The 15,267-nt window shown below is 35.0% G+C and overlaps 1 protein-coding gene across 1 annotated transcript; it reads left to right on the forward strand.

Moving 5' to 3' along the window:
- Positions 1–755: 755 nt before the first annotated feature.
- Positions 756–14,691, forward strand: CCR8 (C-C motif chemokine receptor 8). The gene is made up of 3 exons (XM_031940025.1): positions 756–795; positions 2,217–2,371; positions 11,810–14,691. The coding sequence occupies exon 3, from the start codon at positions 11,824–11,826 to the stop codon at positions 12,886–12,888; it is 1,065 nt and encodes a 354-aa protein (XP_031795885.1). The 5' UTR covers positions 756–795; positions 2,217–2,371; positions 11,810–11,823; the 3' UTR covers positions 12,889–14,691.
- The last annotated feature ends 576 nt before the right edge of the window (positions 14,692–15,267 follow it).

The following is a 15,267-nucleotide window of genomic DNA, read 5'->3' on the forward strand; positions in this document are numbered from 1 at the left end:
ATTTAATTCTTTGCTGCCACACACACAAAAAAGCTGCTATAAATGTTTGTACATATGGGACTTTTTCCTCTTTCTAACAGTTAAAGCTCTAAGAAACTGGGCTTCACAGATCTTGAGGAAGAAGCTCTCTTCCCATGACCCAACTGTTGTAGAGAAGATTTAGCTGGATTTTGTACTGGCTTGCTCATCTGAATTGTATGTAAACTATACTAGCTTTGAAGAGTATTATTTTTTATATTTCTTTGTAAAGCAATTTCCCTAGTAGGATAACACAGATCAGTGTATGTGAAGCCACTTAAAAATACATCTTTTTAAATATGAGAATGACAGTAAATATCCTAAAAATGGCATCATCATTGAACTGACTCTCCTACTGTTAAAAAATGTTCTCAATATCTCTAACAAGTTTCTCTACTTTCATTAGGTTCATAGGAATGGGAATACTTTAGTAAATAAAGTTTTACATTCAGTCTAACAGAGCTTATTGAAAACAATTGAATAACTGATTTGCATGGTAAATGAACCATATTTCAAATAAGCCATGTAAAAGTACATTATTCAGAGGATTTTAAAATTTGAAAAAATCTTTAAAAACAAGCCCACAGACTCAACTCAGTACTTTAAGCTTACTTTTTGTAGATCAAAAAAAAAAAAAAAGGAAATGACAATTTTTATCTTTTTGATGTGACAGCTGTCTGTGGGTGTATATATGCAAATATTCAGTACATATATATGTATGACATATCACTCCTGCAGTTGTGTCACCCACTGAAATGAACAGTGCCCCTTTGGAAGGTAAGTAGTATTTTTTTTTATAAGAATGATATGGGTACGTGAAATAAGTCTGTCTGCCTCAGGTTTTGCTGTCCAAGAGGATCAATGGCTAGAATAAACTTTTGAGATCACCTGGTTCAGTACTCTCATTTTTACAGATAAAGAAACTGAGGGCCAGGTGGATTGAGTGATTTGTGTCAGATTATACAGGTTGTGAATAATACAGGTAGGTGCTTTTCCTTTAGCAAGATAAAGAAATTTTTTTTTTAATTTAACAGATGCAAGAAAAATATCTCATAGAAATCCAACATTCATTCTTATTAAAGATATAGTCTTTCTATACACAATCAAAAGAACTTATTTTTAGAAGCATATCCATAAAGTTGCTCAGATCTCTTGTGTTTAAATTTCCTGACAACATACTGAGCTTGAATAAGGGAGGTGGATATTGTTTTCTTTGTAAGCGAGGTAGTATTTAGGTTATAACTGATTTATATCAGGTTATTTAAAAAAACACTATAAGTCAGGGTTTTTAAAATTGTTTTTGGAGTCTGCATTGTTATAAGTCACACAGAATTATATAGGCAAATCTTGTATATATAATATTATTAAATTCATTTGTTTCATTTCATTTTGGGTTGAATCAGTTGTAAAATATATATATATATATATATATATATATATATATAGTTGTAATATATATATATATACCCCATTATGCCATCTGCAAATAATGATAACTTGACTTCATCATTTCTACTGTTGTCTTCCTGTATCTTTTTCCTGTCTAGCTATAATGAGCAACATGTTCAATACTTTGTCAATGAAAATATTAAAAGTGAGCATCCTTATTTGGTACCTATTTTTATAAGAATATTTGATAGATTTCTTCATTGTATATAGTATTAGCTGTTAACTTAATATAGACGTTTTACTGAGTTGAGGAAAAATCTTTCAATTGCTATTCATTTTTAGAGTTTTTGTAGGTAATAGATGCTAGATTTTTATCTAAGATTTTTTTTTCTGTAATGATCAATATAATTTTTGTTTTTATGTTGATAATTTTCCTGATGTTGAGCCAGACTTACATATCTGGTATAAATTCTACTTGGTCATAATGATACCTTTTAATAGATAACTATGTTTGCTAGCTGCTACTTAGTATTTTGCATCTATATTCACTGGAGAAATTGACCTATAGCATTCTTTGTGAGTGTTTTCTTTGTTTAGTTTTAGGAGAACACCCTATTTCCCTCATCAGAGATTGTATGTAGCTTTCCTTTTTTTCCCCCAGATACTAATCTGACCTAGAATTTCAAAGACAACTTCATGCTCTTGGTTCTAACTACAGGATTTAATGAGAATATCCAAATCCTTAATGTCCATACATGTTGAGAAAGGGTATGATGAGTAATGTATTCTACCTTATTTCCATCTGCCAGGTCCCTGGTCTTTGTTAGTTTCAAGGAAAACAAGCTATACAATTGCTACTAAGGAAGATGGTCTTTTTCAGACACAGCCTAATCTCTGACTGGTCCATGGTTTTCAACTGAAATTGATGAAGGGAACTGAATTTTCTTTGATATCTACCATTAAGGTAAGCTAAATCTCAAGTATAGGGGCAGCTAGATGGTAGAATGGATAGAGTGCTGGGCCACAAGTCAGTAAGATTCATCTTCCTAATTTTAAATCTTATCCTAGACACGTACTGGCTGTGTGACCCTGGCCAAGTCACTTTACTCTGTTTTCCTCAGTTTCCTCATCTGTAAAATGAGTTGGGAAAGGAAATGGCAAACCAATCCAGCATCTTTGCCAAGAATAACACCAAATGAGGTCCCCAAAAGTGGACATGACTGAAAAAACAATTGAACTAAAATTTCAAATACTTTTGAACACAACAGCAATGAGTAAGTTAGAAAAAATCTAAATATAAGAATTGGGAAGACTTCTAGGTTTCAGGAATTGCAACCAGGATTATTTAGAAGTGATTCTAACTGACTCTATCTACTTGTTTTGCTCTTCTTTTTCTGGGTTATCTTTTTTCTTATCTAATCAGTCCACATCACTCTCTTTTTAATGAATAATCCATGCAAAAGAACTTATTTCTTCTGATAATGTTTAAAATTTTCCTTCTCTAAAACCATCTGGGCTAATTTGTTTATTTGTTTGTTTTTGGTAAATAGTATTTTATTTTTTTCCATTACATGTAGAGATAACTTTCAATATTCTTTTTTTGGTATAAGATTTTGATTTTCATATTTTTTCTTCCTCTTGCTCTCCCATCCCCAAGAAAGAAAGCAATCTGATATAAGTTATGAATGCACAATCATGTTAGCATATTTCCACATTAATTATATTGTGAAAAAAGAGATGGTAGAAAAGGAAAAAGTCACAAAATACACACACACACACACACACACACACACACACACAAAAGAAAATAGCCTGCTTCAATCTACATTGAGATTCCATATTCCTTTTTCTGGTTACAGATGGCATTTTTCATCCTGAGTCTTTTGGAATTGTCTTGGATCACCATATTACTAAAAAGAGCTAATTCTGTCATAGTTGATCATTGAACAATGTTGCTATTACTGTGTACAATGTTCTCCTGGTTCTATTTACTTCACTCAGCCTCAGTTTATATGTCTTTCCAAGTTTTTCTGAAATCTGTTTGTTCATCATTTCTTATAGCACATTAGTATTTTCATTACATTCATATATCACAACTTGTTCAGTCAATTCCCTCCATTTCTAATTCTTTGCCACCACAAAAGAGCTGCTATAAATATTTTTCCACATGTAGGTCCTTTTCTGTTTTTTAATGATCTTTTTGGAATACAAATCTAGTAGTAATATTGCTGGATCAAAGGATATGCACAGTTTGATTTTCCTTTGGGCAGAGTTCCAAATTGGTCTCCAAAATAGTTGAGTCAGTTCACAACTCCACTAACAATGTGTACCAATTTTCCTACATCCCATCCAACATTTATCATTTCTCTTTTCTAACATAGCCAATATGATAGGTATAAAGTGGTACTTCAGAATAGTTTTGATTTCCATTTCTCTGATCAATAGTAATTTGGAGTATCTTTTTATATGACTTATAAATCCATGAAATTTCTCCATCTAAAAATCGCTTGTTCATATCATTTGATTATTTAACAATTGGGGAATTACATATTCTTATGAATTTGTTCATATATTTCCTGAATTTGTTTTGGCACATAGACTCCTAAATATTTTATATCATTGATAGTTATTTTAAATAGAATTTCTCTTTATATATCTTGATGCTAGACTTTGTTGGAAATATTTAGAAATGTTCATGATTTATGTGGATTTATTTATATAATATAAATTTGCTAAAGTTCTAATTTTTTTAAATAATTTTTTTTACTTGATTCTCTAAATATACCATCACATCATTTGCAAAGAATGATAATTTTGTTTCTCTGTTGCCTGTTCTAATTTCTTCAGTTTCTTTTTCTTCTAATGCTAGCTAATGCCAACATTTCCAGTGCAATATTAAATAATAGTGGTGATAATGGGCATGCTTGTTTCAACCCTGAGCTTGTTGGGAAAGCTTCTAGCTTATCCCCATTACAGATAATGCTTGCTAATGGTTTTAGATAGATATTATTTATCATTTTAAGAAAACTCCAACTATTCCTATGTGCCTTAGTGTTTCTAATAGGAATGGGTGTTGTATTTTGTCAAAAACTTTTTTAACATCTGTTGAGATAATCATATGATTTCTATTAGTTTGGTTATTCATGTGGTCAATAATGCTGATAGATTTCTTAAAATGATGTCATAAAAGGAATTTGGTAGGACTATACCTATTTTTAAAATAGTTTCTAAGGTATTAAAATTAATTATTCTTTAAATGTTGATAGAATTCACTTGCAAATCCATCTGGCCATAGAGATTCTTTCTTAGGGAGTTCATTAATGGCTTGTTCAATTTATTTCTAAAATGGGATTATTTAAATATTCTATTTTCTCTTCTGTTAATCTGGGCAACCTACATTTTTGTAGATATTCATCCATTTCACTTAGGTTCTCAGATTTATTGGTATTCCGTTGGGCAAAATAGTCCCTAACTATTGCTTTAATTTCCTCTTGATTGGTGATGAATTCACTATTTTCTTTTTTGATACTAGAAATTTGTTTTTTTCTTTTTTTAAAATAAAATTAATCAGGAGCAGCTAGATGGGACAGTGAATAGAGCAGCAGCTCTGAGGTCAGAAGGACCTGAGTTCAAATTTGGCCTTAGACACTTAACACTTTCTAGCTGCGTGACCCTGGGTAAGTCACTTACTCCCAATTGCCTCAGCAAAGAATAAAATAAAATTAAATTAAGTTAAGCAAAAGTTTACCTATTCTATGGTAATGGGGGGCATTTCCCCCCATAAAACCAGCTTTTAGTTTTATTTATTAGTTTTCAATAATTTTCTTATTTTCAATTTTATTAAGCTTTCTCTTGATTTTCAGAATTTCTAATTTGGCATTTAATTGGGGATTTTAATTTGTTCTTTTACTAGCTTTTTAAATTGCATGCTCAAATAATTGATCTGCTCTTTCTCTATTTTATTCATGTAAGCTTTTAGAAATGTAAAATTTCCCCTAAGTACTGCTTTGGCTGCATTCCTTAAGTTTTGGTATGTTGTCTCATTATCGTCATTCTCTTAGATAAAATTGCTTATTATTTCTATGATTTGTTGTTTGGCTCACTCATTATTTAAGATTAGATTATTTGATTTCCAATCAATTTTTGATCTATTTTTTCATGACCCTTTATTATACATAATTTTTATTGCCCCATGATCTGAAAAGAATGCATTTGACATTTCTGTCTTTCTGTATTTGATTGTGAGGTTTTTCTGCCTCAATATGTAGTCAATTTTTGTGGAGATACCATGTACTATTGAGAAAAGATACATTTCTTCACTGAATTTTCTCCAGAGAGCTATCAAATCTAACTTTTCTAAAATTCTATTCATTTCTTTAACCCATGTCTTGTTTATTTTGCAGTTAGATTTATCTAGCTCTGAGAGGGGAAAGTTGCAATCCCCTATTAATATAATTTTACTGTTTTTTCCTATAACTCACTTAATTTCTCTATTAAGAGTTTGAATGTTATGCCACTTGGTGCATCTATGTTTAGGACTGATCTTAGTTCATTGTCTATGGTACTTTTTAGCAAGATGTAGATGCCTTCCTTCTTTCTTTCAATTAGGCTTGTTTTTGCTTTTGCTTGATCTGAGATCAGGATTGCTACTCCTGCTTTCTTTTTTCCTTCTGAAATATAATATATTCTGCTCCAGGCTTTTACCTTTACTCTTTGTATGTCTTACTACTTCTTCAAATATGTTTCTTGTAAACAACATATTGTCTGTTTTTTAATCTATCCTGCTATTCACTTTTGTTTTATGGAGGAGTTCATCCCATTAAAATTCAGAGTATAATTGCTGTTTTCCCTTCATTCTATTTTGCCCCCTTTTATACTTTTCTCTCTTTTTGCCACACTGTCTCTCTTCACCAGTAGTTTACTTCTGACCAATGGCTCCCCCAATCTGCCTTCTCTTCTATCGGCCCCTCTCTTCTTTTCTTTCCTATTTCCCCTCCTATTTCTGTTCTCCCTTCCTTTTCTTTCCCCTTCCCCTTTATTCTTTCCTATCTGGTAAGATAGATTTCTCTATTCATCAGAGTGTGTATGTCATTCCCTCTTTGAATCAAATCTAATGAAAGTAAGGTTCAAACATCCCTCCTTTCTTTTCCTCTACTATAATAGGTCTTTCATACCTCCTCATATGATATAATTACTCCATTTTGCCCCCTTTCCTTTTCTCCCACTACAATCCTTTTTTCACTCCTTAATTTGTTAATCATCACCTCTCTGTCTAAGTATACTCCTTTTAACTGACCTATTAGAGATATCATTTTAAAAAGTTACAAATATCATTTTCAACAGACTTAACCTTAATGAATGCCATTTTTCCCTATTTATTTTTTATGCTTCTCTTGAGTTTTGTATGTGAAGATCAAATTTCTTGTTCTACTCAGGTCTTTTCATAAGGAAAATTTGAAAATCTCCTATTTTGTTAAATATTCATCTTTTCCCCTGAAAGATTATAATCAATTTTGATGGTAGCTTATTTGGGGTTATAACTCAAACTCTTTTGCCTCCTGGAATATCATATCCAATGGGACAGAAAAAGGAAGAAGGGCTAATAGAAGAGAGGGCAGATTGGGGGAGTCATTGATCAAAAGCAAAATACTGGTGAGGAGGAAGAGTGGAAAAAGAGAGAAAAGTGTTGTGTCCTGCTTTCTAGATCCCCTATGTCAGGGTGATTAAAATATCCTGCTTTTTAGAGCCCCCAAGTTGGGGTGACAAAACATACCATTGCATTCTAGCACCCCCACACTGGAGTGATTAAAATATTCTTTCCTGAGTGAAGAAGTGATGAGGCGGAACTCCTGAGGATGGTGGGAAAATGGAGTCCTTTTATTTCAAGGATTTTCCCCTTTATATAATGTAACAGAAACAACACTGCACATGGGACCATATAAACAACTTGTTATTGCACGTAGTTTGGCAACTGGCATCATTCTTTGCCACCTGGTATCACTCTGCTTCAATCTTACTTAACACAGGTTGTCACCACCCCCTCACTTCTCAGGAAGACTGAGAGCCCTTAGGGGAGATAGAAAGCCGAACCAAACATTGTTAGCAGGTTCCCTATGAGCTGAAGGGTCTTATACCTTACCCAGAATTTCCCCACTGACTGTAACCCTCTACAGAAGAGTATAAAATGGGGAAAATAGGTTGGAGGGAAATATAGTTTGTAGAAACTGCTAAATCCTATGTAATCCTGACCGTGTTACCTTGATATTTAAATTGTTTCTGGCTGCTTGAAATATTGTCTCCTTGACTTGATAGTTTCAGAATTAATTAAATATTCCTTGAAGTTTTTATTTTGGGGTCTTTTTCAGGAACTCAGTGACTATTTTACTCTCTGGTTCTAGGATATCAGGGCAGTTTTCCTTGTTAATTTCCTGAAAGATATTGTCCAGGTTCTTTTTTTTTTTTTTTTTTTTTTGATTATGGCTTTAGATAGTAAAATAATTCTTAAATTATCTCTCCTGGATCTATTTTCTAGGTTAGTTTTCTTTTCAATGAGGTATTTTATATTTTTTCATTAAAAAAATTTTATTTGACTGATTCTTAATGTCTCATAGAATCATTAACTTCCATTTGCCCAATTCTAATCATTAAGGAATTATTTTCAATTAACTTTTGCATCTCCTTTTCCATTTGGCCAATTCTACTTTTAAAAGAATTGTTTTCTTTAATGGATATTTTCTCCCCATTCGGCCAGTTGTTTTGTAAAGAGTCATTTTCTTTAGTCAGTTTTTGTGCTTCTTTTTCCAAGCTGTTTCCTTTTTTTCATAATTTTTTAACTTAATTCACATTTCTTTTCCCAATTTTTACTCTACTTCTCTTGCTTGATTTTTAAAATCTTTTTTGAGGTCTTTAAAGAAAAGTGTTTGAGCTTAAGACCAATTCATATTCTTTTTTGAGGTTTTGCATGTAAGCATTTTGACAATGTTATTCTTTTCTGGGTTTGTTTTTTGATTTTCCAAATCACCATAGTAGCTTTGTATGATCAGCACTCTCCATTTTGTTTTGGGTTTTTTTTTTTTTTTTTTTTTTTTTTTTGGCTTTAAAAAAGTTGACCTCTGCTCATGCTATACAGAGGGTACTGTCCCAAGATTCTTGCACTGAGAGCTAGGGAACATGGTCACTGGCCTTGGGGGCTGATGGTTTGACCACTGTGTGAGGGTGGCCTGTTATGCTTCTTCAAACAAAACAAAACAAATAAACTGTCCCTCACTTTCAGTCTTCATGTAAAAGCATCTCAGGTATGCTGGAAAGAACATTACTCTTCTTGAGGCAATAGAACTACTAAATGGTTTCTGAGGTTCTCCCCAAGTCAGATGACAAGATTAATTGATTTTTGCCTTGTTCCTTATCCCATTTCTGTAGATATAAATTTAATTCATTTCTTCCCTTTCTCTTTAAAAGAAGACATTGTGGTATCAATGTCTCTCCCCAAAATACTTTGGCTGCATCCCACTGACGATGACTTGTAATATTTTTAGTATTGTCTCTTTACATATTCTGTTTTTTCCATTCATTTCTTTTGAAAATATGTTAGATATTTTTGAGGGAATGCATTTAAACTGATTTAAATGAATTGTTGCAGAGCAAGTTTGATTAAATGGATTAAAGTTTAATATTTTGTATAACAAATCATCTAAAAAGAAAAGGAAATACTGACTCAAAGTTTGAAGAGACAGGATACTCTGCCCCCACAGGTCCTGACTGCTCTGAACAGCTTATTACTTTGAAGCTAGCTTTTCTTTGTCATCTCAAAGACCTTTCCAACTCAAAATCTGATGATCTTTAGTCTAAATGAATGGTCGTACCTACTGCTGCTTATTGTTGTTGTTGTTCCATTGTTTTAGTGCTGTGCAATTCTTTGTAACCCTATTTGGGGTTTTCTTGGCAAAGATAATAGAGTTATTTGCTATTTCTTTCTCCAGATCATTTTACAAATGAGGAAACCAAGAATTAAGTGACTGTTCCATGGTCAAACAAGTAGTAAATATCTGAGGCTGTATTTGAAATCAGGTCTTTCTGACTCTAGACTCTGTGCTCTATACACTGTATTTCTATGTCCATTTCTAACCAGATATCTCATAAACACCCAAAACTTAACCCATCCAAAACAGAACTCATTATCTTTTCCCCCAAATCCTCTATTCTTCCAAACTTCATTGTTACTTTCAAAGACACTATTATCCTTCCTGTCACCAAAATTTATAACCTAGGAGACATTGACTGCTCACTCTTCTTCACCCCATATAGTTGCCAAATCCTGTTTTTACCTTCACAGATCCCTTCGATATGTACCCTTCTCTCCACTTATATAGTACCTCCTTAATTTAGGACTTCATTATCTCTGATTTAGACTATTGCAGTAAATTTTTATATTTGGTCCTCCTGATTCAATCTTTCCTCATTTCAAAGGATTGTCCTAAAGTTCAAGTCTGACAGCATCAACTCCCTACTCAATAAACTTCACTGATACTTTACTACTTCTAGAAGTAAACAGAAACTTCTATCTATCATTTAAAGTTCTTCAAAATTTGGCTCCTTACCAACTTTTTTTTACACATTATGCCTCTATGCCCACTCTATGGGCCAGCCATACTGACAAACTTGCTGTTCCATATTGTTGATTCTTCATCTTCTCTTTCTGAAGCTCAGTGTTGCTCCCATCCCTAGAATGTTCTCCCTTCTCACAGCTACCTTTCAAAATCTACAAAACCCTTCAAAACTCAACTCTTTTTCCATGAAGCCTTTCATGTTCCTCACAGCTGTTAGCATCCTATTTCCCAAAGCTACTTGGAATTCATTTCGTATATATTTTGTATTTGTACAAAGTCCTGGAGGAAAAGGACCACTTTCCCTTTTGTTTTTGTAACCCCAGCACTTAGTTCGTGTCCAGAACATAGCAATTCCTGGGTAAGGCACTTAACTTTTAAAAATCTCAATTTCCTGATCACAAAAAATAATTTCCATGAAGGTGGTTGGAAGAAAAATGCTTTGTAAATGATTCCTAATTGACTGGTTGGCTGACTTCAATGCCCACTGTATTCCATGACCATAATAGAGAATCATAGGTATATCATGGGAGCTAGTTAATCAAATAAAAAGACACTGCTGGAAACTAGGAACCAAGCTTGCCATGGAAATATTATGTGGATTATTTGTTTGCTTCTTACTGGTATGGTGTGGTGAAGTTCATGATTTTGCTATGTCTGTGGCAGACAATGAACTTAAATAATAAATTTCCAAAACCAAGTTGCTGAATGTTAAGAACCTCCTCTTATGAAAAGATTGCATAGAAGTGATTAGGGTGCCCTCAAAAGTAGAGAAACACTTGTTCTAGGGGAATAACAAAAAAAGGAAACTTTAGCAAGGGCAATTATAGAAAAGGAGAAGATAAAGACAGAGTACCAATAAGATCTATTGTGGTTTTGAGATACAGTTCCCGGCAAACTCTACTGACTCCCTCCCACACAAGTCAGTTAAAGATGTTTCTGAAACATATGAATTTGAATTATATTTTGATAATTTTTCAATTTATTGACAGGAAGAATTTGTTTAATAGTTTTAAGGGGCCTGAGACAGCATGGTAGAAATACATGGTATACAGTACCGATTCAAATCTTATTTTCAGTATTGCTAAGTGCTATCTTGAGATTTATCAAAGCTCCAAGATTAATTTGCCTAGCCTTGGAACAAATGGGCTATCAGCTAGGGATATGAAAGGATTTAGAAGAAATTTCCTCATTCCTACATAACCATTGTGTATGTATGGGATGGGGGAACAGGGTAACGGGCTGCTTAGAAAATTGCCAGCAAAGGAGGTCCTGATAGGTGGGGGTACAGGGTTTGTCTGCCATCCATGGACCTAATTCACTAAAGAGGTGAAAAAGGTGTTAATCAGCCCTAGGCATGAACAATCTTATAAAGGAGAGATTACAATCTCTTAGAGGGGCTAAGGGCAAGTCCACACAAATTTCCTTAAGGATTTTGTAAACCTGAAGGAGACACTTAGCAACACCAGAAGGGACTTCTGATGCTTTTGCTTATTTCTGCTCCTCTGGCTGGGTCTTGTATCTAACATCATGACCATCACCATCACTACTTATGCTAGTTTTAAAATTTACAAAGCATTTTTCTTCCAACCACCTTCATGCAAATTATTTTTTGTGATCAGGAAATTGAGATTTTTAAAAGTTAAGTGCCTTACCCAGGATCACATAGCTAAATATCAAAGATAGGGACCTAAATCCAAGGCTCCTGACTAAGTACCCCACTACTAGGGATTCTTCAAATATTTGACAAAGAGGTATCTTGTGAATACTAATAAGAAGATTATATGTTGTCTGACCAGGTGACTGAGCTAGGATGGATTACACCCTGGAGCCAAATGTGTCCATAACCACAGAAGACTATTATCCAGATGAGCTAGCTAGTCCCTGCCACACTGCATTCACCCAGAAGTTCAGCTCTCTGCTTCTTGCGTTGCTCTATTGCCTCCTCTTTGTCTTCGGCCTGCTGGGGAACATCCTGGTCATTCTGGTGCTGGTAGCCTGTAAGAAACTGAGAAGCATGACTGACATGTACCTGCTGAACTTGGCCATCTCTGACCTGCTCTTCGTGTTCTCCTTCCCCTTCCTGACACACTACACTCTGGACCAGTGGGTCTTTGGGAACACCATGTGTAAGATCATCTCGGGAGTCTATTACATCGGTTTCTTCAGCAGCATCTTTTTCATCACCATCATGAGCATGGATCGGTACCTGGCCATCGTCCACGCGGTCTACGCCTTGAAGGTGAGGACAACCAGGAAGGGCATGGCCGTCAGCCTCCTGGTGTGGCTGGTGGCTGTTTTAGTCTCTTCCCCTGTGCTGGTGTTTTATCAGGTATCTTCAGAGGAGGGGACCCTCAAGTGCTACTCCTTCTATGGAGAGAGAGCTAGTGAGTGGAAAGTCATCACCTACTTTGAAATCAATATTCTAGGACTTGTCATTCCACTCACCATCCTTGTTTTCTGTTACACCAACATCCTGAGGCACCTGAAGGGCTGTCAGAACCACCACAAGATCAAGGCCATCAGGCTGGTGCTCATTGTGGTAGTAGCATTTTTCCTTTTCTGGGTTCCCTTTAACTTGATGCTCTTCCTGAATTCCCTACACAACCTGCACATCCTGGATGGGTGTGATCTGAGTCAGAAACTCAGCCAGGCCACCCAGATAACCGAGGTCATCTCCTTCACCCACTGTTGTGTCAACCCTATAATTTATGCTTTTGTGGGGGAAAAGTTCAAGAAGCACCTCTCTGAAATCTTTAGGAAATACAAGAGTTATTTCTGGGTATGCAAAGAAAGCTATTTCTCCCAAGAACACATGGACAGATTATCCGTACATCAACCCCACTCACGTTCCTCCACCACAGACTATATTTTGTGAAGCAGAATGGTCCTGAAAACCCAGCAGAAAGTATTTGTGTGGGATTCAGAGACTGGAGAAGGAAGCAAGGGAGAAGATGCTTTGTTTACAGATATTTGCAATTTTCAAGTCTCTTCTAATATGGATTAAATACTATCTTCCTTCCATCCTTCACTTCACATGAGGCCATTTGCAATTTTTGGCTATATTCCCTGACTGATGCTTTCTTTGGAGGTAGAAGAATTAGCCCAAACTAAATGCTGACTGCATAAACCAGAGTGTACCAAAAGTGTGTATAAGGATCCTTAAGTTGGGGATGGTCAGGCTCTGACCATTGACTTTAATTTCATCTGACCAGCATTGCAAATATCAAGAGGTATATATAAGGTAAACACATTAGAATGGTGTTCAGATGAAGCTGCGTTCTAAGCTTGGTTCTGCTGCTAACCAAGTGTGAGACTGTGAATAAATCAGTTCACTTCTTTGTGAACAATAGCTTCCTCCACCTCCCTGTTTTTATACAAGTTGCATTCCTAGTCTGGATTGCACCTCCCGCTTTACTCTCCCTCATGGAATAATCCCCAACTTCCTTCCAAGACACTTTCTTCATATGGCTTTTGCTGATCCACTTTGCCCCCTCCCCACCAAGGTGTTAATATTCAGTCTTGTTCTTGAAACAACTTTGTATTTACTCATACGTGTAAATGTTGAAGCCACTTGGACAATGTACACTTCCTGTGGGGGGTAGAGGATGGTTTCCTTTGTGTTTATAACCCCAGATACAGCTCCCTGCACTTTCTCTTGCAAAAGCAGAGGCACTTTAACAAAAAGTATTGAATAAAACTGAATTGATTGGAGAATATGGGTTTTTTCAGAACTACCCGTCATTATAACATAAAAAACAAGTTTATTCTGAATCTTTCAGAGGACTTTGAAGGAAACCCATCCCTGTACAATCAGAGGGGAAGACATTCAAAGCCCAACTCTGAGTCCTGAAAATTATGAAAATCCTGGAGACTACCATGTCTCAGAACTGATCTAGTTCAGGGTGGAGTTCTCCCAAACTGAAGAACAAAGAGAAGCTAGCAATGACTGAAGGACAGGACAGAAGGAAACCCCTGCAGGGATTTTATTTTGTGAATTTTGAGAACAAAGTCTAAGCAGGGCAGGCTGGACCCAGTGGGCAGGCCTCCATTCTACGGAACAAAGAACCATGATGGAGTTGGATGAAAAGGCTTGATGGTTCAAAGAATGGCTACTTCTTGGAGATCAACTCAAGGACATTGAAGATTTAATTTCCTCCTTGATGGGCATCTAAATGTTTTTCTGTCTATATGTAGTTTTTATTTGTTGATGTTTTTGTTTAAAAAAATATCCTCTGATGAAAACTTCTTTGTGATATATGTCTGTATATGAATTTGTGTAGGTAGGAGGGTGATGGAGAATGCCTGTGACTACTGAAAACATTCTAAATATAATCAAAACAAAGAACTGGGTTTGGAATAGCTAGGGTTTTCTGAGTTCAGAGCTAGCATTTATCTAGTTTGTAGACTCTGAGGCTGTATTTGTGAGAAAAGTTGATAAACCATAATGCTTCTAAACAATTGATGTTTATTGATTATTGATCATATTTATCTACAATAGTAGAAAGAAATGATTCATGTGGAATAGGACCAATTCACCCATAGGATAAAACAAGTTATAAGCAAGGTTAGGTATGGTTTGGAATATAAGATGCACCTAGAGAAAACACTCCAGACTCCTAAATAATGGGAGAAGAAAGAGGTGTGTTCTGGAAGAGACCATTTCCCTTCTTTCCCCTTGAAATTACTTAGGGTGGAGGAAAGGAAAGAGCAAAAACCAGTAAAGCCTTTTATTTTTATGTTTAAAATTTGTTTTATTTTCAATTCACAGAACAAAACAAGCACTTCCATATCATACAATAAAAAGATGATTGCACATGAAACTGCAGAGCTACCATATACAATTTACTGTTTCCTTGAATTTACAACAAAATTATCACGTAAATTTCTTTCCCCCTTTTTTTCTTCCCTCCCCTACTCTCCCCCAGAGAGATAGCCACCATCAGATTCAAATATATATGTGTATGTGTATATGCAAGATTATTCTATATATTCAAGTGTGTGTGTGTGTGTGTGTGTGTGTGTGTAAGATTATTCTATACATACTTCTATTTATCAGTTCTTTCCATAACTGCAGAGAGCATCCAGATCCTTTTAAAAAAAATGTTCAGATTTCTGGATTTCTGTCATATAACCAAACTTAGCTCAGAATAGCAAGTGCTTGGGGATAAGAGGATTCATCTGGGATTTGAAAGCCAGGATCTCTCATATTTATAAAGACACTTCCAAGACTGAATGCACTCCAAAAAACCATCAC

The sequence above is a fragment of the Sarcophilus harrisii genome, chromosome 5 (genome assembly GCF_902635505.1).
Source record: "Sarcophilus harrisii chromosome 5, mSarHar1.11, whole genome shotgun sequence".
In the NCBI taxonomy this organism is placed as follows: domain Eukaryota; kingdom Metazoa; phylum Chordata; class Mammalia; order Dasyuromorphia; family Dasyuridae; genus Sarcophilus; species Sarcophilus harrisii.